This window comes from Herpailurus yagouaroundi, unplaced genomic scaffold, assembly GCF_014898765.1.
Source record: "Herpailurus yagouaroundi ecotype Mexico unplaced genomic scaffold, PumYag 190, whole genome shotgun sequence".
Taxonomy (NCBI): domain Eukaryota; kingdom Metazoa; phylum Chordata; class Mammalia; order Carnivora; family Felidae; genus Herpailurus; species Herpailurus yagouaroundi.
The window spans coordinates 1,401,777-1,427,943 of record NW_024412421.1 but is presented as its reverse complement, the minus strand read 5'-3'; the positions used below and the strand labels follow the sequence as shown (position 1 = coordinate 1,427,943).

Here is a 26,167-nt window from a genome sequence, read left to right as displayed (position 1 = left end):
GTGCAACTTTGGGAAAGTGGTGGTGTTTTGTTCAGTTAAAAATTTTATTTTGAAATCACTGTAGATTCTGGGCAAATGTCTTTTAAAGGAAGGAGGAATGTCCTGTGTCATTTCTTCATTTTTGCTGACACAGGAGTGAGTAGCTATAATGAAGATATACTGACTGGCACTCTGGCGTACATATTGGACCATAAGATGAACTTGGAATTAAAATCAGCTACAACTGGGGCACCTGGGTGGCTCAGTCAGTTGAGCATACGACTTGGGCTCAGGTCATGATCTCGCAGTTTGTGAGTTTGAGCCCCTTGTTGGGCTCAGAGCCTGGAGCCTGCTTCAGATTCTGTGTTCCCCCCCTCCCTCCCCGCCCCACCCCTGCTTGTGCTCTGTCTTTCTCTTTCAAAAATGAATAAACATTTTAAAAATTAAAAAAAAATTTTTTTAAATCATCTACAACTGAATAAGATAGAAGATCCCTAGTAATGATATAACCTTCACTCTAGCCCTTGACTACTTACCTCCACAGTTTGTATACTTGGCAGAAATATATTCTATGTTGTGTAAACTGTGCAAAATCAGTAAAAGAAAACCAGGCAGAGATTGAGAACTGGTAAATAGTCACAGAAGTGAAAAATCTGAATGCTATCGGTTAAAATTAATTTTGAAAGTGCATGTCTTAAACAGTGCAAAGGTACTCTAGTGGAAGCAAAGGGTGATCCATGGCAAGTGCAGATGCCCAGAAATAAGAAGTATTTATAGGAACATTATAAGAATAGGTAGCAGAGCGTTCAGCAACATTTCCAAAACCAACTCATCAACTCCTTTTTGCTAGTCCCCTACCCTGCCACATCCATTTTGGCCCAAACTTGCCCCTGCCATCACCAATGGAGAAAATGGGCAGCCTCTTTCCATTTCTTACAGTCTACCATCATTCTCTTATTGTAGTAGTTGGTTTGCAAAGTATGTTCCCAGGGCCAGAAGCTTTTAGCATCAATGGGGGACTTCCTTGTTAAAATGCAAGTTCTCAAGCCCCAGCCCAGACCTACTGGGTCAAAATCTCTGGAGGCACCCACCCCCACCACCCCACTCCAAAATCTGTGTTTTAATAAGTTCTCTGGGTGATTATCCTTTACATTGCACGCTACTGTCCCGATGATTGATTCAGTTCTCACACCTGGAAGTAGACTTGCTGGGTAGGATTTGTGCATTTTTAAACTGGTATATATTAACAGATTAACCTCCAAAAAGGTATGCCAGTTTACAGTCCAGTGACAGCGTATGTCAGTTTTCTATATCCTGACCAACAATAGAATCTGCCTTTTTTTTTATATTAGGCTAAATTTTTGCATTTTTAAAAAATTTATTTGAGAAGCATGCATGTAAGCTGGGGAGAGGGACAGGAGGAGAGAGAGAGACTGAGACAGAGAGAATCTTAGGCAGGCTCTACTCCATGGGCTCAATCCCATGACCCTAGGATCATGACCTGAGCCCAAATCAAGAATCAGACAGTCAAGTGACTGAGCCACCCAGGTGTCCTTCATTGTTTTTGGTTTTGGCACATTTTTCTTATGGCATAATCTTTTTTTCTCAGTTATTTGTAATTTTTGTTTGTCTTTAGTAAATGAAGGTGTTCTCCACCCAAAAATATACATAGATAATTCAACTTTGTTTTTTCAATATGGTGTTTATTTTTCTATTTAGCTTGAAGGAACAGACCTACTTTTTTTTTTAATAATTAACAAGTTATCCCAGAATCATTTCACCAAGAGTTTCAAATACCATACATATAATAAATTGTGGTGTGTGTGTGTATGTATATATACATTTATTTATTTATTTATTTTATTTCATTTCTTCAGCTTTTTCTTCCATCTTCTTATCTTTAAGCTTGAGAATAAGGACCAGGGCTGCTTGCTTCATTGCTGTAGCCTCAAGGACTGACCACTGCCTGTAATACAGTGGGGGCTGGTTATGTTTGTTGACAGATCATCTGTTTCTTCCTATACCATTACTACATTTTGAATTACTATAGCTTTGTAATAAGTATATGTTATTTTTATGTATTTTATGTCTTTTATTTTTTTATTTTTCTTGGGCCGTATGAAAAAGCTTTTAAGATGAGTTATCAGCAACATTTTAAGTCCTCCAGAAAACTAAGATTTTGATTAAAACATTAAATATGTAACTTATTGGGAAGAATTGTTACCTTCACATTGTTTTATTATCCAAAACCTATCGTCACTCCGTTGTATTAAATTTGTTTACTTGTTTGTTTGTTTTAGTCTTACTTTCTTCTTTTAATAGATGTAATAATTTCCTAGTAATTCTCTTGGGACTTCTAGGTTTTAAGTAACATTATCTATAAATAATAATTTTGTCTCCTTTCCAGTATTGCATTGGCCAGAGTTTCCACTGTTAAGTAACAGTGGAAAGAATAAACTTGATCTTGATTTTTATAGTTCAGGGTAAGGCCTTTAAACTGAAAGCCCTGGGGAGAAGACTCTGCATAGAGCTAATAGGACAGTGTTTCAAGGTAAAAGGAGTAGCATTGAGGACTGGTATTTAACACCTTGAATAGCATCTGTCTTTATCATTTAAGTCTTCATTTTTAAGTCAGGTCTGTACACACATTACAAGGCCTCGCCTAAACTCCAGAACTAGAGGTATGGGCATAAATAATGAGCATTCCCTCTTTTAAGCATCAAATCACAAACCCTTCTTTATGTAATTAAACTGTATGGTTAAGGAGTTTAGAATTTTTATTTTGGCATGGATTTCTACCTTAATGAATTAGTGCCTTCTTGGGTACATTATCTTTTAATTTGAAGTGTGTAGTATTTCTGGATTTGAGAAATTATTGATCCTTTTGGTAAGAGGAAGAAGGGAACAGTGGCACATAGTTGGGGCTAAAGACAGAACAAAGAAGCATGGCACTGCTTCTTATAGTTAAATAATTCCAGTGTTTGGCATTAATGGAGTTTGTTTTAATATCCCAGCCTTGTTATAATAAGCAATTTGCAAAGATCCTATTATACAACTGGGAGGAAACTATGTTTATTATGATATGGAATTTAGAATGATTAGTAGTCACAACTGTCACTAAATATTTCTATCCCTGATTGTTATGCAGATTCACCGTATTCTTTATATATCATTTCTATATTCAGTAGCATAGCTCATTTGGTTTATTAAGTTGTGAATATTTTTTTTTAAAGATTTTGGGGAAAAAAAATTGTGAGCCACCCTCTGAATAGAGTAGAAAAGAATAATAGGTTTATTTGGGCTTATAATTTATTTTTAAAATGATCTGCCTTAGTTGCACACTCTGTAAAATTCTTAAGTCCATATTTTATGTAGCCAAATTATTGATCATTATGTAATAATGAACTAGCATAGTTCATCCCTTTACCATAGCTTTACTCTTGCTCTCCTGGATTCAGTTTGTTGATTCCTTACTTGCCCTTTCTGCCTGGCTTTGTGTTACTTATATACCATGAATTATAAATGTGAGGACTAGTAAATTGTTATGTCTGTGATTCAGGAGGAAAGGTATACTGAGCACAAAATTTTGATCAGTTGTGTATCATCTGAATGATAGCCTTGGGAAGTAGTGTCCTCTAACAAGATACAAATTGACACAAATGGATGTGTTATTTGCTGAATTGTCAGATACCTAATATTACCCTAGGTTTTTCTTTTTGATTACACATATTCTGTTTTTTAAAAAACACGTTTCAATTCTCTGTTCTTCAAACTCTGATCCAGTGAAGAGTTTGAAGGGAGGATTGATTGTCCTACATAACCAGGAGGTCTTCAACACTACTAGCCACCAAAGAAAAGGAAGAGGAAATTAAAGGTGCTGACAGAAGACAGTGGAGACAAAGGTCAGCAAGGATACAGGAAACTAAAGATGAAGATGCCAGACAATTAGATTTTAAGATGTAAACAACTGAATGGCAAGAATTATCTTTTTACTTTGGTGACTTGGGAAGTAGATACTCAATACATGCTATTGCGTGACTGTCTACCAGTCACTTAACTAGCAACCTATTCAATGCCCCCATCTCTCTCCCTGCTTTCATCCTGTAAGTCACCAATTACAATTAACTCGACATCTGAATCATGTTATAAATTCTTTCCTCCTTTCCATTTCCACTACCAGTGCTCCGCTTAGAGATCTCATCATCTTTGCTTCCATTTTGAATATCCTTCTCCCTTCTCTTTTTAAAAAAATTTTTTTTAATGTTTATTATTTTTGAGAGAGATAGAGACAGAGACCAAGCAGGAAAGGGGCAGAGAGAGAGGGAGGCACAGAATCGGAAGCAGGCTCTAGGCTCTGAGCTGTCAGCACAGAGCCCGATGCGGGGCTCCAACTCACAGACCATGAGATCATGACCTGAGCCGTAGTCGGCCACCCAACCGACTGAGCCACCCAGGCACCCCCTTCTCCCCTGTCTTTAAAAGTTTACCCTTCACACAACCATCAGGATCATTGGTCAAAAACACAGATATGATAATGTCACACTCTACTTTAAAAACTCACAATGACTTCTCATTATAGTCAAAAGTCCAAACTCTTCAGCATGCTTGTCAAGACTTTTAACATCAGACTTCATTCTGTTTGTCACCTGATACACCACTGGTCCTCCACATGCTCATCCTGCTGTATAGAACTCAGAGTTTGCTGACCTGCCATAAGCAAGTGCTCACTCGTGGTTTTGTCTAAGCTGTTTCTTTCTCTGTATCCTGGGTTGAGGTACTGTAAGGTACAAATAGAATATACCATCTGTTTCTGAAATTTTCCTCATTTTATTCTTCACCCTCAGCAGAATGAATGGTTCCCATCCCTGCTTCCATTATGCTTTCTGTATAAATCCTGTTAAACTTCTTTTCACCTTGTATTGTAAACTGTCATTGACAATAGACTAACTCAAGGATGGTAGTTTCCTGTCTATCATTTATGTAACAGAGTGCCTAGCATGTAACCAGTGCTACACCAGTGCTATCATCTCATTTAATCTTCACAACAGCCTTTTGAGGTTAGTGCTACTAGTACAACATCCCCATTTTACAAATAAGTAAACTGAGTTAAAAAGGCCTCACAGAAAAAAGAAAAAAAAAAAAAAGGCCTCACAGCTGGTACACAGCAAAACTTGAACTTCAGCCTGTATCCACCGAACTCGTAATGTCCATACTCTTAAATATTTTGCCACATTTCTCCCCCAACATCTGTGCATCCTCAGTGCCTGCTATCCTTGACAGTAGGTACTCTGTAAGTGCTTATTTGACTGAATGAATAATAAAAATTCCAGTTCACAAGATTTTGAGGCAAGTGAACTTTACATTGAAAGGGACAGAGAAAGCTATCCATGCACCATTCATAAAAATAAAATGTTTAAAAGAATCATCAAAATACATACATACACAAAACAATTCCACGTCCCCGGGGCCTCGAACTTTTCCACCCCGGGGGGGGGGGAAGCTTCATTTTCTTTTTTATTTTTTTTTATTTTTTTTTTTAACGTTTATTTATTTTTGAGACAGAGAGAGACAGAGCATGAACGGGGGAGGGTCAGAGAGAGGGAAACACAGAATCTGAAACAGGCTCCAGGCTCTGAGCTGTCAGCACAGAGCCCGACATGGGGCTCGAACTCACGGACCGCGAGATCATGACCTGAGCCGAAGTCGGCTTAAAGCTTCATTTTCTAAATATGCTGGCTTTTGTAACACAGGACACAGCATAGTTATGTGCAGCTATAAAACATCTTGAATTGATTTCTGGGAGACTGCTGCCCCCTTACTTCCATCTTAATTATAAGTGCTCTCACAATCACTAATTGAACTTTGGTATAATACATTGCAGAGCCAGCCATAGAATGCATGTAAACCCTTTGAGATGGAGTACAACAAATGTATACAATATAGTCTATATTTACTTTACAGTACTTATATAGTAAATATAAATTAGGGCAAACAAAGTTTGTTGCAAAAAAACTGTTTTTAATCTATCACAAATTGAAAAATGCTGTAAATGCCATACACTAATAGTGTTTGTGTAAATGAGTACAGTATCAACCGTGTTTTTTCTTGGGTTAACTGTGAAATAGTAAATCAGAACACAACATTTAGACCTTAAAAATCTTGAGAATCAATGTTAGCAAGAAAGAGAGGGCTTGATTAATCTTTTTTTTATCATCTGATTTTCCTTAAAAATTTAGTAAGATAATATGGATTCACTTTTTTAACTTTTCTTTTCTGTCATTTCTCTAGTGTTGTTAATAACAATACTTGTAGTCGAAGGGATTGCTGTGGCCCAAAAGACCCAAGGTAAAGTACTTACAGTGATAACTTACCACTTATCCAGGACAGTGGGATGGCTTATAGGAAGGGATTGCAACTTTTGAATACTATTTCCATAGTCCCTCTGGGGTGTTACAATGACCTAAGGCTTTCTGTCAACCTATCAGCCTCAATTTAACTGGGTTCAGCTGCAGTTAACTAAATTGTCAACATAAAGTCTTGCCCTGATTGATAAATTTTTTAAATTGGCATTACTAGTGGTTCCTAGCACACTATGGATTATATCCAGAAATTAAATGAGATTTGTGCTTATCACTCAGCAAAAATAAAAATCCCTTTTTTCAGGGTAGACAAGTGAAATATTTCCATCAGTATCTTATTCAAAGCCCTGTAACCTGTTCTGATTGTCCTTGTTTATGAAAGAAGATAAGCTAGTGTGATTTTTGAACCAGATTTTCATGCCAGGGTTTAATACACTTTCTGATTTACTTTTTATTTTCCTCTAAGTTATACATACATGTGACAAAAATCAAAGCATTCAAAAGTTAAGGATGAAAAGGCAGTCCTCCATCCTATGCTACTCTACTTCCTTCTCCATGGAGATAACCAGTATTTTAGCTGAATCTTTTGGAATTTTGCTGCATATTACTAAATAATATGTTATACTGTTAATTCTTAATTATTTCAGTCTTAGGTATTAGATAATGATTTTCTACCACAGAAGATGAGAATTTAGCTCTTTCATGCATTTTCTACCCCCTAGTATATACAAATGTTCTATTACTTTCCTTCCATACCACCTGTCTCAGTGTAATTGTGTTGTAATTCTGGTCACCTCTGTATTCAGAATTTACATTAAGTCACTCATGAAACTTTATCCATATGAAAATTTTGTCTTTTAATTTAGGAAATTTTTATTTCCTTTTTTCCTTGTTTAAATTTTTTTTAAGATTTTGTTTTTTTAAGTAATCTCTATACCCCCCATGAGACTCAAACTCCCAACCCCAGGATCAAGAATCACATGCTGTACTGCCTGAGCCAGTTTGGTGCCTTTTAATTTCTTGAATTATCTTTCTCTATTTTTTTCTATTCTATCTTTAAGAAACTTCTATTTAGTTATGGGGTATTTTTGTTATTATTTTCTATTTTCCACCTGTTTTTCTACTCTGTTTTCTTCTCAGTAGTCTCTATTGAGACTTCTTCAACTTCATCCTCTAAACCGGGAACTGGAAAACTTTTTCTTTAAAGAGCCAGATAGTTAATATTTAAAACTTTACAGCCTTACAGTCTCAGAAGCAACTATACACTTTTGCTCTTGTAGTGTGAAAGTAGCTATGGATGGTAGGCATGTGAGTGGAAAAGGATGTCTTCCATTGTGATCTTTATTTACAGAAACAGGGCACAGGCCATTTATAGCTCTCTTCATTAAACTTTCTATTAATTTTTCATTTTATTTTTAGAAGCTTTTTGTTTTCAAAATATTCTTAAAGTATTCTTGTTCTTATAGATATACTCTCTTTCTCTAAGGAGATTAAATGTTTGTGTGTGTGTGTGTGTGTGTGTGTGTGTGTGTGTGTTTGTTTTGTTTTGTTTTACATCTTTGTTTCCTCAGATTTGCTTTCTTTTTTTTAATTCATTTTTCATATTAGAGGATTTCCTCAAATATGGTGATCCCTGAATGTCCACTTATTTATGAGAAGAGCACTAATATCTGATCATTAGCTGTCTGCAAGTGTAGGAAAGACTTGTTAACTGTGGCCCTCACTGGTGAGTGACCCAACACTGGGGAATTCCTGAGTCTGCATTCTTCTTGGGTCTCGATTTCTTTGGAGTGTTTAGAGTCCTTAGAGAGGAAGCTTTCCATTTCCTGCTTAGAAGCTTTAAGGGAGTTGAGCAGGGGAAGAGGCTGGGAATGCCATCCACTGTGTTAACATTCCTGAGTCTCTTTGTTTGCAGGTTGGTCTTGTCACCGTCAGCTGTTCCTGGTGCTTCCTAATGTAGTAACCCTGCTTTTATCTTCTGCAAAGGAATAACCTCATTTTCTGAGGTGATAGAGTAGCAGCTACCTGGCTTTGTGAAGTAGGGGAGAGTATTAGAAATCAGATTGATTCTAAATAGACCTTTACCCAAGCCTCATATTTTTAAAAAGCACAATTTTACCACCACCTGTCAACCCCTGTCCTGCTTCCAGAGATATCAGACACTGCCAGTTGTTATTGCACCTACGTTTAGACCTCTTTAAAGGTTTATTTATGCCCTTAAAACATCCTTTACTGTTAAGTGGAGTTTGAGGATAGAGAACTAAATGCATGTGTTTAATCTACAGTTTTCAACCAAAATCCTTTGTAATCTTTGGATCCTATTTGGCTTTTGTGTTAAACTAAATATAGAGGCACCATAGTAGAGATAAACCCCTGGGATCCTTTTATTTTTATTTTTATTTTTATTTTTATTTTTATTTTTACTTTTATTTTTATTTTTATGTCAGAACTGAATTTTATAGAGTTGTACTGATTCATCAGATTCTCCCACACGGTTTTGCCCTTGTAAAATCTAAGCATTTTATTTCCCTGCTCTCCTACAGGGTAAACTTGTCCTCTAGCAGCAAGTTCTTCTCACCAGCACAGCATACGATCTTACCTGTCTCTCACTTCACTGTGTTGTTTTTTGTGCTAAACTTAGTGGTGGTTCTTGCAAAATTATATACAGTATATGTGTAACATTTAGTGAGCAAATGTGTAAATTGTGGGGAAAAGAGAATACTGTTCTCTTTTGCTGTAATTCATGTTTTAAATGTGATTTTTTTCCCTAAGATGGACAAAATATTGGAATCAAGCATGTTCCTGCAACCCAGTGTGGCATTTGGGTTCGAACCAGCAATGGAGGTCATTTTGCTTCACCAAATTATCCTGACTCTTATCCACCAAACAAGGAGTGTATCTACATTTTGGAAGGTATCTGACCAATTTCTATCTTTTAATGGATGAATTTTTACTTTTTTGTAAAACTAAGTTACATAGGTAAGATGCCCAGTTTGAGCCAGTTTGAACAAAATCTAAAAACATGTATTTGAATTAAACTCTAGTAATTATAAATATTTCTGAGTACTGAACACATTAACAAACACATTAACAAACACATTAACAATTAAAAAATTGAAGTTTATAGGAATTTTGAATCTCTTAAAATATAATTCAACCAGATGTGTTGGTATATGAGAAACTTCTCTGTTAAGACTTAAATTTACTGGCGTCTCTTATCATGCTTTATGCAAACTTATGTCCATAGTTACATTAGTTCATTTCTTCTGTTTTTCTATTCATTGTATATTGTATCTCATGAACTCAGCATTAGCTTTTCTACTGTAATTTTAATTAAATACATTTAACTAATTTAATGAACAGCATATGCCAAAGGGAAAGATTGCTACAGTTCTACAAAGTAGCATTGCTACTATTGATATAAAATATAAGATCAATTATGAATTTTATACATAACAATCCTCATTATGATGCTCCTCTGTGAAATGGTAGTTGTTTTGCTTTCCCCACTTTTGTCAGGACATTTATTACTTTTCTTTGTTTGTGTTGCTCTGATTTGCTTGCTCTTATTTTCTAGCTGCTCCACGTCAAAGAATAGAGTTGACCTTTGATGAACATTATTATATAGAACCATCATTTGAATGTCGGTTTGACCACTTGGAAGTTCGAGATGGGCCATTTGGTTTCTCTCCACTTATAGATCGATATTGTGGTGTGAAAAGCCCTCCACTAATTAGATCAACGGGGAGGTTTATGTGGATTAAGTTTAGTTCTGATGAAGAACTTGAAGGACTGGGATTTCGAGCAAAATATTCATTTATTCCAGGTAATGAAGTTATCTTTTCAGTGGGTCTCACTCTGGTTTTAGAATCTTATGTATATAAAAGAGAATTTAGTCAAGTTAATCAAATTAAGGTTTTAAAAAAATTAACAAGGCCAGAGGGAAATCACTCTGTGAATAAATAAACCCAAAAATTGGAAATAGAACTATATCACTTGAATTTGAAGCATTTCATAGATGGTAACACATTTTTCTTAGATTTATTTATGTTTTATAGTGTTTATCAAGGGTGAAAAATCAAGATAAATACACTTTAAAAATAATACAGCAAATTGTCTTAATTTCATAATCCTTAACAAAAATTATGTTGGCAGCTTTTTGCATTGGAATGATTGAATTAACCCCTCATTTGAATAAGTAGTCTCTAAGAAGTATTGAGCAATAGAAAAAATATTGCTCTGCACTTGGAGGTGAAAAGATCTGCGTTTGAATCCTTTCTCTGCTACCTAATAGCTGTAAGACTTTAGGCACAGTTGTGCCTGACGGTTGCTATTTGTCAAATGGGAGTACCTGATGTATTAGTTCCCTAAGGCTGCCTTAACTAATTAACTACAAATTTAGCAGCTGAAAACAGTTGGAATTTTATTCTCTTGAGTTCTGGAGGGCAGAAAACCCAGGAGCGCCACCTTTTTTCCGGGACCTCTAGGGGAGAATCCATTCCTCATCTCTTGTAGCTTCTGGGGGCTGCCCCAGCGTTCCTGGATTTGTGGCCACATCGCTCCAGTCCCTGCCTCCATGTTCACATCACCCTCTGTTCTCAAAATCCTTAACTTAGTCACGTCTTTTGTAATATTCAACTTTTTTTTTTTTTAACCACATAAAGTAATATTATCAGGTTCTGAGGATTCAAATTAGGGTCTCCATTCAGCCCACTCCACCAGTCTTCCCTATCCTGTGGTATGTATAAACACTGTGAGAATTGTAAAGCCTCTCTGGTGTAAAACCATGCATATCCCTAATACGGAAACACAAAGATCTACAAGTTATTGCTCCTGTCTTCAAACAACTTAGAGACTGAAACAATAAAAAAGTAACATCAATTATATAATCTTTTTGCTTTTATGTTTTTGTAAGAAATTTGTTAATTAAAAAACACCTATATCTAACTGAAAAAATATCCATAATCTTACATCTTCTATATAAAAAACCACTGTTAACAATTTGGTATGTATCCCTTTAGATATTTTTCTGTATCTCTTTTTGTCTTACATAACTGAGACCATGTATCTATATTACCTGCTTTTTTTGCCTAAACAACATAATCAGCTTTTTTTTTCTTGTCAGTAAACATTATGGGAATTTTTAAGCGTTGTTTCAATATTTATGTTCTTAATACCAAAAGGATAACATTTTTAGAAAGTAAAATTTACCTCTAGACTTTTATTTTTTAGGACAGTTTTAGGTTCCCAGCAAAACTTAGCAGGAGGTACAGAGTTACCATATACCTCCAACCCCGCACAAACACAGCTGCCTCCATAATCAATATCCTGCTCCTTGAGTGGTCCATTTGTTACAGTCAGTGAACCCACACTGACACAACATCACCCAAAGTTCATAGTTTACATTGATTAGGTTCACTCTTGGTGTTGGGTGTTCTGTGTGTTTAGACAAATGTATGACAATGTGTGTCTACCATTTCAGTATCATACCAAGTATTCCCACTGCCCTAAAAATCCTCTGTGCTCCGCCTATTCATTCCTCCCCCTAGCTCTTGGCAAGCACTGATCTTTACTGTCTCCGTAGTTTTGTCCTTTCCAGAATTTAAAATAATTTTAAATAATTACAGAGTTATCAAACTTAATTTGAAAGTTCATATAGGACCTATATACACCAAACTGCCAGAATGAAAAAACTGCTAGTTTAAAACATCTCAGAATCTTTAAATAGCCTGCAAAACCTATTTCAATCACAGTTTATTGTATTTAGCTGGATGCTCAATTCTTGTTAAAATTGTTTTTTATTACAGATTCTTTATGCATGGTTACCATATTGAAAAAAAAAGTAGGGGAGAAACTTTTAGCTTGAGTATACATCTCAGACTTTTCTTTTTTAACTTAATAAACTAAATCAACCTTGCTGAAAGGGGTCAGTGACATTTCAGCTCTTTTGCAGAGAAATATCAAAGACAAATTTAATTAAACAGCATTGGAGTAAAAAGTCATAGGTACTACCTGCCAGATGAATCAGAGTTTCTTCATGTGTAGGCAAGAATTCTAGAATTTTGACATTATTGCATTAAAATGTCCAGAATTATCCCAGTTGCTACTTCCAGGAAGTAACAATACATTAAGAGTCCTCTGCCTCAACAAATATCACCAATAGCTTAAAGAATTCCATTTAAAACATACTAATTTCTCATTAGTAGTAGTAGTCATCTTCTTGATTTTATTGATCCCTATTGAAAAATTTATTTTATAAATATGATTTTAAATACCTAGACACAACCATAATTAGCCAATTATGCATTACCTATTTATTTTGATATTTTTTTCTTCAGTGGTAAAACTGTGGCATCCTTACCCACATTATAAAGGCAACATGGTGGTAGGGTAAGAAAAATTGTCTGGAGAATTGCAATCTAGTCCTGACTTTGCCATTATATATATGGTCTAAGAAAATCATTATCTCTCTCATTCAGTTTCCTCATCTATAAAATAGAATATTACATAGTTTTTCTGATGTTGCTATAATTAGCATAGTGGGTGTAGAAATTCTGAAGTACTATAAAATGCAAACGTAAGGTAATACAGTCTAGAAATCCTACACATTTTCTTCTATTTTGTCTATATTTTAGCCATAATCCATATAAAATTGCTCTCATGATACATAAACTAATAGAAAAAGAGCTACTTTTCTTTAAAGTGAGAATCTTTACGTATTAAAAAGCCTGATTTTTAATATTTAAAAACAGTATTAAGAGCATTGTTTTTGATTTTTTTTTGTTTCAGTTTGTAAAGATTTGATTCATATTTAAGATTTTTTAAGCCTTTTTGACACCAAAATATCGTTACTTCAGTTAATTGGTTTAGTTCATAAAAACAAATACCCGACCAGTTAACTTTAATCAGTTATTTGATATATGCTGTTGGTTCTCAGTCTTCTATGAACTACTTCATAGGGCAGAATACCCTGTATATCAGCTAGTCATTTTTTCCCTGCCATTTTGAAAACACAGCTCACTAGCTACTTCTTTGTATATGTGTTGAATTACAAATAACTTATAAAATTCACAATTTTAATCCTTTTTAAGTGTACAAGTACATGTCAAGTACATTTATTACAATGTTGTGCAGTGGTCACCACTATCCATTTCCAGAACTGTTTTGTTAACCCACGCTGGAACTCTGTATCCATTAAACACTAACTGTCCATTCCCCCTTTCCTCCAGCTTCTGGTACTTACTGTCTCTATGAATTTGAGTAATCTAGGATTCTCACAATTCATCCATGTTGTAGTTTGTGTCAGAATTTCATTTCTTTGGGGGCGCCTGGGTGGCGCAGTCGGTTAAGCGTCCGACTTCAGCCAGGTCACGATCTCGCGGTCCGTGAGTTCGAGCCCCGCGTCAGGCTCTGGGCTGATGGCTCAGACCCTGGAGCCTGTTTCCGATTCTGTGTCTCCCTCTCTCTGCCCCTCCCCGTTCATGCTCTGTCTCTCTCTGTCCCAAAAATAAATAAACGTTGAAAAAAAAATTAAAAAAAAAAAGAATTTCATTTCTTTGTTAGGCTGAATAATACTCCACTGTGTTGTATATACATTCATTCATCCCTCAGTGGACTAGCTATCACAATTGACAGAGAGTTCTGAGTTTTCAGGTGGCATAAATAAGTTATTCATGATGGGATCAGAAGTATAAATATTAGCATTTTAAAAAACATTGCTCCTATAAACAAACACCTAAGCATGCCCAGAAACAGTGATCTGTAATCTATACCAATGAAAGCTTTCTCTTGCTTTGCTATTAAATTAGCATTAGATAGAACTTAAGACATTAAGCCTTAAAGTAACTCTAAACTATCTCAATGCCAATGACTTTCTTCTTTTTTCTGTTACAGATCCAGACTTTACTTACCTAGGAGGTATTTTAAATCCCATCCCAGGTTTAGTATATCACCTCTTTTTCCTCATGGCATTTTGATCAGTCTTATTTTCCTTTGAACATCATTCAACTTTTCTTTCTAGATTGCCAGTTTGAGCTCTCGGGAGCTGATGGAATAGTGCGTTCTAGTCAGGTAGAACAAGAAGAGAAAACAAAACCTGGCCAAGCAGTTGATTGCATATGGACAATTAAAGCTACTCCAAAAGCCAAGGTATTATTATGTACTGAGTCACTTTAGAGAAGAACGTAACAAGACATTGAATTGCATAATATATTTTTTTGATTCCTGCAAATACTATTGTATAAACTGATACTACAAGTTTTTAAAAATTGATTTTATTGCAATCAGATTGGGCATCACAGCATTATTACAGTTAAGTAAACTACAATATAAATTCAGGAATATCACACAAATTTTGAGATTCTTAAAATCTGTGTATTCCTAAGTGGAAAGTACAAGTGTTGATCCATACGATCATAGATTCTTTAAAAAAATGTTATAAGGAGGAAAAATAGACCTCAAGAGGTTGAAGTGTCTTATCAAGGTTCTCAGAGTTGGTCATAGTGTCAAAACCAAAACACAAATATAGTGAGTCTCAGTTCTGTGTTCTTTCTTTCCATGCTGTCTTGTGCTAATGATGTAGCACTATGATTGGAAAGTACCACAGGGAAGGATGTTTTTAAATAACTCTGACAGATTGAGATTGGTTGCTAACTACTTTTGCAAAAAAGCTTTTAATTTATACTTCTAGGAATATTCACAGTTAAAATTATATTTAATGTGGATACATGTGAAAAGAGAGGGTGAGGATAAGAGAACAAACCTTTAAAGAATTATGAAAATCAAATTTAGAGTTAAGGTAATATGATGGATTAGATTATATGAAAACTTACCTGTTACAAAACACCTAGAAATATTGGGTAAAATATAACAGGTACTCTTTTAAAAGCATAGGTAAGATTTCCAAAGATAATTCTTAATGGACTAGAAATGAAGAGAGATAACTATAAACCAGAGTAATAAACTGAAAACTGAAATCGATGGTACAAATGCCTCTTGCTGATTTCAGTACACTCTGACTATTCACCGGAAGACATGCCAGGAGCTTGGTGTTAACGGCCACGGTGAGACAGAAAAGGCCTGGGGTTTGTGTTTGTGAGATCCCTCACATAAAGCTGGAACTCTCAAAGAGAGATAATTGCTATGAGGTGGTAGATTAGAAAAAAAAACTTCCACTAACATAGGTTGATAATGAAGAAGCTTATCTTTCCAGGCTCAGTCTCAGGGATAAGGCTGGGGTCTCCCCTAAATTTTTTACCTAGAAACCTGTTTATATTAGAGGTTGGGATGTATAGAATTTACATTCCATGCCCAATGCAGGAACCAATTAGTCTAAAAATTAACAAAATGGTCCTGACCTCAAATAACCTTTTTATAGACACCGGGCAAAAATAAATACAAAATAACCATGGAGGCTACAGGATTGCCACCAGTAAAATACCGCTGAAGGTATGCTCACAACCCAAAATTAGAAAACAAGTAGAGCTTGGGTGGTGCAGTTGGTTAAGCATCCAGCTTCTGCAGAGGTCATGATCTCATTGTTCATGAGTTTGAGCCCTGCATTGGGCTCCATGCTCACAGCTCAGAGCCTGGAGCCTGCTTGGGATTCTGTGTCTCCCTCTCTCTCTGCCCCTTCCCTGCCTGTATTCTGTCTCTCTCTCAAAAATAAACACTAAAAAAAAAAAAAAAAAAAAAACAAAAAAAAAAACACCACATAAGCAGACAACTCACCACAAGTGAATTAGCAGGCATAACAGCAAGGAGTTTCTTAGATCCCTAAGAACATAAGTGTTTTAAGTATCTTATAAGAAGGAATCAAAAAGATGAGAAAGAAAAATGACCAAGTACACTTTTAAAATAACCAAGTAAAACTTCTTGAAGTAAAAGGTATAGTTATTAAAGGATAGATCTGAGAAAATTGCCCAGGGGGTGGGGTAGTGGCAGTTTATCAAGAAAATGTTAAAGCTGGGGCACCTGGGTGGCTCAGTAAGTTCATCCGACTTTGGCTCAGTTCATGATCTCATGGTTCATGAGTTCAAGCCCCATGCCAGGCTGTAGCTTGGAACCTACTTCCAATTCTCTATCTCCCTCTCTTTCTGCCCTCCCCTGCTCATGCTCGCTCGCTCGCTCGCTCTCTCTCTCTCTCTCTCTCAAAAATAAATAAACCAAAGAAAGAAAAAGAAAAGAAGATGTTCAGGCTGACAAAAAACATTGACACAAATTGATGCCCAAAGCAAGAAAAAAGTTTTAATTGACACCTACCTACATTGGCCACCATAGACAATGAGACATCTTTAAAACAACTAGAGATAAAAGAGAGATATCAGGATCCTTAACAGCAAAATAGAAGCCAGAAGATACTAATGTCCTTAAAGTGCTAAGAAAAAAATAACTGCCAAGCTAAAATTCTAAAATTCAGTACTCAACTATCATTCAAGAATATGGGCAAAATTAAAATATCTCTGAGCACAAATAATAAATGGACCAAATACTACAGTTAAAATCCAAGTGTATCCTGTTTTAGGATAACTGTGGAAAATTTTGAAATAACAAAAATAGAAAAGAAATAGCACAAATACCAAAAGATATCTGATATAGCTATTAAAATACAAATCAAGAATGTCACCAATTTGCAAGGAAGGTAATAATTTTAAATTTTATCTATTAATATGGCCTCAAAATGTACAAAACATGAATTGATAGTTGCTGAGCAAAACTGATAGATCCACAATTATAGTGGGTAATTAATTTCACCTCTCAGTAATTAAGCATACAAAAAAATTAGTAAGGCTCAGAAGATTTAAATAATGCAGTATGCCTGATAAGACATGGTACTTTACTTTCAACATCCAGAAAATAAGCATTTTCTACAAGCATGCGTGAGACATTTATAAAATCTGATCCATACGCTAAAACTAAAAACAGAAGTCTGAAATGTGTACCAGTGCTTAGTTTCATGCAGAGCATCCTCTGACAAAAATACACATAAATTGGGAACCAGTAACCAAAAGATACCTTTAAAACCCTTATGTTTAGAAATTTAATAATATGCCAGCTAGTATTTAATAGGTCACAGAAGAAATCAGGACATAAATTTAAACAGATTTAAAACTCAGTAATATTGAAAATACTACATATCAAAATGTGTGGTATGCAGCTAAAAGTACTTTAAGGGAGTTTTATAAATGCTTATTTTAGAAGAAGAAAAAGATTTAAATTTAATAAGCTAAGATTCAACTCAAGAAGTTAGAAGAATGACCAGAGGAATCCAAAGAAACGGTAATAATGAAAGCAGAAATAAACAGTATTTTAAAACAAAGTTATAAAAAGAATCAACAAAACCAAAAGCTGGCCATTTGTAAAAGATTACTATAGACACACCTCTGCCAAGATTGATTTAGAAAAAAAGATCTAAATAATATTTAGAAATGGAAACAGTCATGAATCAACTACAGCAGAGATTAAAAACCGTCATAAGACAAACTATGAAGAAGACCTGCTAAACAACAACAACAAAAAACCTGAGTGTTTCTTTTTTTTTTTTTTTTTAACGTTTTTATTTATTTTTGGGACAGAGAGAGACAGAGCATGAACGGGGGAGGGGCAGAGAGAGAGGGAGACACAGAATCGGAAACAGGCTCCAGGCTCTGAGCCTTCAGCCCAGAGCCTGACGCGGGGCTCGAACTCACGGACCGCGAGATCGTGACCTGGCTGAAGCCGGACGCTTAACCGACTGCGCCACCCAGGCGCCCCAAAACCTGAGTGTTTCTTAAATAAATGACAAGGCAGGTAAAACACAGCAGTAGAATCTACACATTAAAAGAGATATAAAAGTCAAATGAACTTGTGTATTCAAGCAAACTGTAAAAGAAGGAAACATTAAAAGACATAAGTCTGAACACTGGTATTTGATAATGAAGAATTTGGTTTGATAATAGTACTGAGATTATTTTTTAAGTGGTCAATAGCAATACACCTAGAACTGTTGACCTGTGAATCTCTCTGGGATTTGTCTCAGTATGTGAGAGGCAGAAGTGGGAGGGGTATTACAGTTCAAGCAAGACTGGCTGAATTAACAACTTAGGAGATGGGGCATGAGTTTAGGATACTATTTTGTCTGCTTTTGCACATTTGAAATTTTCCATAATCAAACTGTTTTAGACTAGAAGATGATACTAAGAGTAATTCTTTGCTGATAAATTTGCAAACCGTCTAAATGGACAGTTTCCTGAAACATGTGTGTACATACGTATTTACATACATATATATGTTTACCAAAATTAATTAAATAGAAAACCTGAATAAATCTTACCAAATTATCAAAATTGATTTTTTACTTAAAACAGGTAAACAGAAAAATTGGTCGGGGTGCCTGGGTGGCTTAGTTGGTTAAGTGTCCAACTTCAGCTCAGGTCATGATCTCACAGTTTGTGAGTTTGAGCCCCACTTTGGGCTCTGCGCTGACAGCACGGGGCCTGCTTGGGATTTCTCTCCCTTTCTCTCTAAATAAATAAACAAACCAAAAGAAAAAAGAAAAATTGGTCACGTTAGATTTTACCAAATAGTCAAGGAACATGTTACATAATAAAAATTGAAGAAAAAAGAACATTCCCCCAGCCTGTTCTATCAGAGCTAAATAGCATGATAGAATTATACACCAGGATTATTTATAATGGTTTTGTTTTAAAAGTCATGACCTAGAAATTGTTGGACAGTTTAATATTAGAAAATCAAATGATATAGTTTCCCATATTAACAGATTAAAGGAGAAAATCCAGTTTTATCAATGGATGCAGAGGAAATATTCAGTGAAACTTAAAACCTATCGATAAAAAAACCGTTGGTAAGTCCAGCATAGAAGAATGTCTTCAGCATGATGAAGAGTATCTACCAAAACCCTAATTCAAATGTTGTAATTAATGGTGAAACCTTAGAAGTATTTCCTTTAAAGTCAGGAATAAGTCAGGGATGTCTGTTGTCATTGTTTTATTTGCTAGTGTTCTGAAATCCTGGTTGGGGCATCAAAATGAGAGAAAAAAAGTTCATCAATTATAAAGATCAACTGCTTTTCTCTACTAAAGCCAAAAGCAGTTAGAAAATCAAACTTTTTAAAGCACTGTTTACAATAAGAACAAATCATAAGGTACTAGGAAGCAAATTTTTCAATTGAAATGCATTAAAGAAGGCCTACAGAAATGGGGGAGAGAGGGAGATCATTTTCATGGATGGGAAGATTCAGTATCACAAAAATGTTCATTGTTCTCTAATTTATCAATTTAAAGTAATTCCATTCCAAATCCCAGGAGGGCTTTCTAGGGAAGTTGGCAAGCTAATTCTAGAATTCACATAGAAGAGGAAAGCATTCAGAAGAACCGTAACAGTTTTGAATAAAAACAAGTGGAGATACTTACCCTTCAAGATAAAGTTGTGGCAGTTGGATAGAATGCATTTGTCAGTGGAATATACAAACTAGTAAAATTGAATTAAGTATCTAAAGGTAAAACTACACATATATGGTGGTTGCCAGAGGGGAGGTGGGTGAGGGAATAGGTGAAGTAGACAAAGGAAATTAAGAGGTACAGACTTCCAGTTATAAAATAAATAAGTCACAGGCATGAAAGGTATAGCATAGGGAATATAGTAATACTGTAATAACGTTTGGTGACTACACTTACTGTGTTGAGCACTGAGTAATGTATAGAATTGTTGAATCACTGTATTGTACTCCTGAAAATATTATAATAAAGTGAGTCAAATGAATTTTTTAGTTTCCCAGTGCATCTAAAAGTTGTTTTACACTGTACTTTGATCTGTTAAGTGTGCAATAGTATGTCTAGAACAACAGTGTATGTGCCTTAATTCAAAAATACTGTATTGCTAAAAAATGCTAATAACCAGGATATGAGCTTTCAGTGAATCATAGTCTTTTTGCTGCCTCGATATTGACGGCTGCTGACTGATCAGGGTGGTGGCTGCGGTGACTGTGACAATTTCTTAAAATAAGACAACAATGAATTTGCTGTGATTGACTCTCCTTTCAAAAATGATTTCTCTGCAGCATGCGATGCTGTTTGGGAGCATTTTACCCACAGTAGAACTTCTTTTAAAATGGAGTCAATCCTCTCAAGCCCTCCCGCTGCTTTATCAACTAAATTCATGTAATATTCTGAATTCTCTGTTCTCATTCCAATAGTCTTCACAGCATCTTCACCGGGAGTACACTCCATCTGAAGAAATCACTTTCTTTGCTCATCCATGAGAAACTTCGTCTGTTAGAGTTTTATCATGAGATGGTTGCAATTCAAATATAATAATACCAAAGTTTGAAATAGTGTGAGAATTACCAAGTGTGATCCAGAGAGACAAAAATGAGCAAATGCTGTTGGAAAAATGGCACTGATAGACTTGCTTGATGCAGGGTTGCCAAAAACTTTGAATATGTAAAAAAAAAAAAAAAAAAAAAAAAGCAGTATCTGTGAAGCAAGATGAAATAAGGTATGCCTCTCTTTTTATGGAAAGGCCACTGAGAACAATGGACTGGAACACTGCTTGCACACTTCTTCTGTATATATTTTTATAAGTGGATTTTTCTGAAACATCACCCATTAACTAGTTTACTCCATATTGAGTATTCATGGGTTAGGGTGGTCTTTAACATGTTTTCCTTTAACTTTCTTATATCATCTGTTTAGTCATTTAGTTTAACACAATTTTATTTATTATTTCTTTTAATGTTTATTTTTGAGAGAGAGAGGGACACAGTGTGAGGGGAGGGGCAAAAAGAGGGAGACACAGAATCTGAAGCAGGCTTCAGGCTCTGAGCTGTCAGCACAGAGCCTGACACAGGGCTTGGACCCACAGAACAGTGAGAGCATGACGTGAGCTGAAGTCCGACACTTAACTACCTGAGCCACCCTGCTGCCTCAGGAGGTTGAGTGTCGGACTTCAGCTCAGGTCATGCTCTCACCGTTCGTGAGTTCAGGCTCCACATCAGGCTTTGCGTTGACAGCATGGAGCCTGCTTCAGATTTCTCTGTTTCCCTCTCTGTCTGCCCCTCCCCTCCTTTCTCACTCTCTCTCAAAAATAAACATTAGGGGAGCCTGGGTGGCTCAGTCAGTTAAGCGTCCGACTTCGGCTCAGGTCATGATCTCGCGGTCTGTGAGTCCGAGCCCCGCGTCGGGCTCTGTGCTGACAGCTCAGAGCCTGGAGCCTGTTTCAGATTCTATGTCTCCCTCTCTCTGACCCTCCCCTGTTCATGCTCTGTCTCTCCCTGTCTCAAAAATAAATAAAACGTTAAAATAAATAAATAAATAAATAAATAAACAAACAAACAAACATTAAAAAATTGTTTTGAAAAAGTAACATTCTCCAATATTCAGTATTCCAAATAACACTCCTAAAAATTTATGAATCTCAAATTATTTCTTCATGAAGTACTTCAAAGACAAGGTCTAAGAAATATTAATTTCTTAAACATTTATTTTTTACCTTTTTAAAAGAGAGTACATGTGCAAGACCGGGAGAGGGGCAAAGGGAGAAAGAATCTTAAGCAGGCTCCACACTCAGTGCGGAGCCTGACACGGGGCTCAATCTCACAACCCTGGGATCATGACCTGAGCCGAAATTAAGGGTCAGACACTCAACTGAGCCATGCAGGCAACCCTAATTTCTTAAACATTTAAATAATTATTAAATATTGTCACATTAAAAAATAAAAACTATTACAGGTATAGAGGAAGCCTCATATGTTCCCTTTAGCTTTCCTACATACCCTGAGTTCGAGTTTTATAATTTCTATACAATTTTGTATTTTCATATTTATGTACTATAAAAATATATACTATTCTGTATGTTTTTAAATTTTTTATCAATTGTAGAAATAAATCACCGTTCTCTTTTTAAACATTTAATTTGCTTTCACATTTTAATATATTAAATAATACTGCTATAAACATTTTTGTATTTTCATTATGCCCATGTATGATGACTTCATTTGGTTATATAGCTAGAAGTGTAGTTTTGTGTTGTAGGACATGACCATCTTTAGCTTTACCAGAGCATGCCAAAGGCCGCCAAAGTGTTAGTGGCAATTTATTCTTTTAAGAGTATTTTCATTACTCAATCCTTGCCGACACTTGGTCATATCAAGTAACATACAGTCAAATTTTTTGACAGATGCTTAGAGTCATTTGACAGCCACCATAATCAAGAACCATTCCATTACCCCAATGAAATTATCTTGGTCTCTTCCTTTGCAGTCAAAACCCGTCTTTAATCTTGATCCCTGGCAACTAATTATCTTTTACTGTCCTATAGTTTTACCATTTCCAAACGTCCTATAATTAGAATCACACAGTATGTATGAGTCTGAATTCTTTTGTTTAGTATGATGCGCTTGAGATTCTTCTGTTATTGCATGTACCAGTAGTTCATTTCTTTTATTGATGAACAGATTTTATGATGTGGATATACTATAGTTTATTCTTAACAGCTGAAGAACATGGGGACTGTTTCCAGGTTTTTTTTATTATTGATAAAACTTCTATGCACATTTCTGTACAGGCTGTTTTGTGTAAACACGTTTTTAATTTTTCTGGATATTCATCCAGGAGACTGCTGATTCACATGGTAGCTTTATAAGAAATCAGCAAGCTGTTTTCCAGAGTGGTTATATTGTTTTGTGTTTCTTTCCACAAGGAATGTTACCAGATTTTCAATTGCTCTATGTAAGTTTTAAGCACTTGGTATTATCAGCTGTTTTTTTTTTTTTTTATAGTTACTCTAATGAAGATATAATGCTATGGGTTTTAATTTGCAAATTTGCAATGTCTAAATCTTTAGTGGTGTTGGCTATGCCCATTTTAAGATTGAGTAGTTTTCTTACTATTCACTTTTGAGTTCTGGGTTAAGTCTTTTGGCAAGTGACATACAAATATTTTCTCTCAGTTGGTGGCTCTTTTTACTCAACAGTGTCTTTCACAGAGAAAAAGTTTAATGCAGTCAAATTATTCATTTTTTAATGAATTTTCCTTTAATGTATCTAAGAACTCTTTGCCTGACCCAGAGTCATAATTTTTTTCCTATATTTACTTCTGAAAGTTATATAATTTTATATTTTTATGACCCATTTTAATTTTTGTATAAGGTATTGTGTATAGCCCAAGGTCTGTTTTCTTTTTCTTTCTTTCTTTCTTTTTCTTTCTTTCTTTCTTTGCTTGCTTGCTTGCTTTCTTTCTTTCTTTCTTTCTTTCTTTCACTTATGGATGTCTGACTTTTCCAGCACCATTTGTTGAAGACTATCCTTTCTCCATTATTGCTTTTGTACCTCCGTTAAAAGAATAATAATAACTTCATTTGTAAGAATCTATTTCTGGGCTCTGTTCTGTTTCATGGATCTGTGTGTCTATCCTTTTGTCAGTTCCACACTGTTTTGATTATTGGAGCTTTAAAGTCTACACTCTGGCACTCTACAGCTTCCAGTATGGTGCTGAATGGGAGTTACCTTGTTATTGATTTTGAGGGGGAAAGCATTCAGGTTTTCACCATTAAGTATGGTGTGAGCCCTGGGTTTTTGTAGATACCCTTTACCAGATTACAGAAGTTCTGCTGTTTTTCTAAGATTTTCATCATGAATGGATGTTGATTAACAGATTAAAGTGATCATGTATCTTCTCTCTTTTAGTCTGTTTATAATGGACACTTATATTCTTCATAATTTAAACCAGCCTTGGATACCTGGGATGAACCATATTTGGTTGTGATTATGTAAAAGTATTACCATTTTTCTATGTTGCTGGATTAGATTAGCTAATATTTTATTGAGGATTTTTGCATCTATTTTCTGGAGTGATGGTTCTGATACCATTTCCAACTGTGGGCTTTTTTCCCTTACACCACCAAGCAATTCTCAGACACCAACTGGGTGTCCAGTGATTCAACTCAGTTCTGACAGTATCTACCCTGAGATAGCATCAGATTCCTAAGGTTAGGGTCTCAGTCCCACAAGTCTGGCCTCTACTTCAGATGCCATTCTTATATCCAGGTTGTCACCTGTGCTTCTGACCAACTGGTTATAAATCAGAGGTTTCTATGAGCCCCTTCTTGAGTTTGATTAATTTGCTAGAGCCACTTAGAAAACTCAGGAAACCAGTTTGCTTACTTAAATAGCCAGTTAATTACAGAGCATATTAAAGGATAAGAATCAACAGCTAGATGAAAAAATACAGGTGAGGTCCTGAACAAAGGAGCTTCTGTACCCATGGAGTATGGGGTTTAGCACAATAGCATATGGAAACATTCTGGTTCACCAACTTGAAAGCTCTTGAAACCTTTTCCTTTTGAGTTTTTTTATGGAGGCCTTATTACATAAGCATGGCTAATTAAATCATCGGCTGTCAGCCCTGGCCCTCTCTTCTCCCTAGAAGTTGGGGTGGAACTGAAAGTGTAAACCCTCAATTCATGGTTATTTACCCCAGTGACCAGCCCCCATCTTTAGGGGATTTCCAAAAGTTACCTCACTAACATAAATAATTGTTGAAAGAGCCACAAGACACCCATTTCAACTTTATGGCTCTAGAACATTTTCAGGAACTGAGGACAAGAGACCAAATACAACAAAAGATCCTCCCATTGCTCCTATTGCTCAGGAAATTCCAAGGGTTTTGGGAGCTCTGAGCCAGAAACAGAGATGAAGATGAAATATATATATTTTATTATAAAACACAGTATAACAGCAGAAATACTGATCAGTAGTTTCCTTATGTCTTTGGTAAAAGAATTGGCATAACTTTTTCCTTGCATGGTTGGTATAATTTAACCGTGAATTCACCTAGGCCTGGAGCTTTTTTTGTAAGGTTTTTAACTATGAATTCATTATTTTTGGTAAATGATATGGCCATTCAGGTTACATATTTTTCTTAGAAGTGTTTGGGCAGTTTGTCCCTTTTAAGGAATTTGTCCATTTCATCTGAGTCATCTGATTTGGGGGCATAGAACTGTTTACTGTATTTTTTTTATTGTTTTGTTTGAAAGATTTTATTTCTAAGTAATCTCTACACTCAACATGGGGTCGAACTTACAACCCCAAGATCAAGAGATATATTCCCCACCAGCTAAGCCAGTGAGGCACCCCCTTTTTTCAGTCTTCTTAATGTTGGTAGGGTCTGTAGTGATATTCTCTTTTTTTCTTTCTTTTTCTTTTTAAGCTTATTTATTTTGAGAGGGAGTGAGAGAATCCCAAGGAGGCTCTGCACTGTCAGCACAGAGGCTGATGCAGGGCTTAAATCCATGCATGAACCATGAGATCATGACCTGAGCCAATATCCAGAGTCAGATTCTTAGCCAGCTGAGCCACTCAGGCGCCCCATCCTCTTTTTTTTTTATTCTTGATGGTTTATATTTATCCAGATATTTTACCATATCTGCTTCCTTTCATTCATAAAGTTCTAGGATTCATTCTAGTAGCCTTTCTCTTTTACCTAAGAACTTCCTTTAGGGGTGCCTGGGTGGCTTGGTCCGTTGCGTGTCCAACTTCTGGCTCAGGTCATGATCTCAAGGTTCATGAGTTCCTTCTTGTGAGTTTGAGCCCTGCACCTGCTGACAGTAGAAAGTCCACTTCCGATCTTCTGTCCCCCTCTATCTCTGCCCCTCTCCTGCTAGTTCATTCTGTGTCTCAAATAAATAAATAAATAGATAGATAGATAGATAGATAGATAGATAGATAGATAGATAGGGGCGCCTGGGTGGCGCAGTCGGTTAAGCGGCCGACTTCAGCCAGGTCATGATCTCGCGGTCCGTGAGTTCGAGCCCCGCGTCAGGCTCTGGGCTGATGG

The 26,167-nt window shown here is 35.8% G+C and overlaps 1 protein-coding gene across 3 annotated transcripts in view; it reads left to right on the top strand.

Moving 5' to 3' along the window:
* NETO2 (neuropilin and tolloid like 2) overlaps positions 1-26,167 on the top strand; it is a 58,726-nt gene that overhangs the window by 5,873 nt on the left and 26,686 nt on the right. The window contains exons 2-6 of one of the 3 annotated variants that reach the window (XM_040497924.1): positions 6,268-6,324; positions 9,111-9,251; positions 9,916-10,164; positions 14,232-14,255; positions 14,359-14,486. In XM_040497924.1, coding sequence (XP_040353858.1) covers positions 6,268-6,324; positions 9,111-9,251; positions 9,916-10,164; positions 14,232-14,255; positions 14,359-14,486 — 599 coding nt within the window. Of the gene's footprint in view, positions 1-6,267; positions 6,325-9,110; positions 9,252-9,915; positions 10,165-14,231; positions 14,277-14,358; positions 14,487-26,167 lie in introns of all 3 variants that reach the window. The other 2 variants (XM_040497923.1, XM_040497925.1) reach the window with 2 other exon arrangements.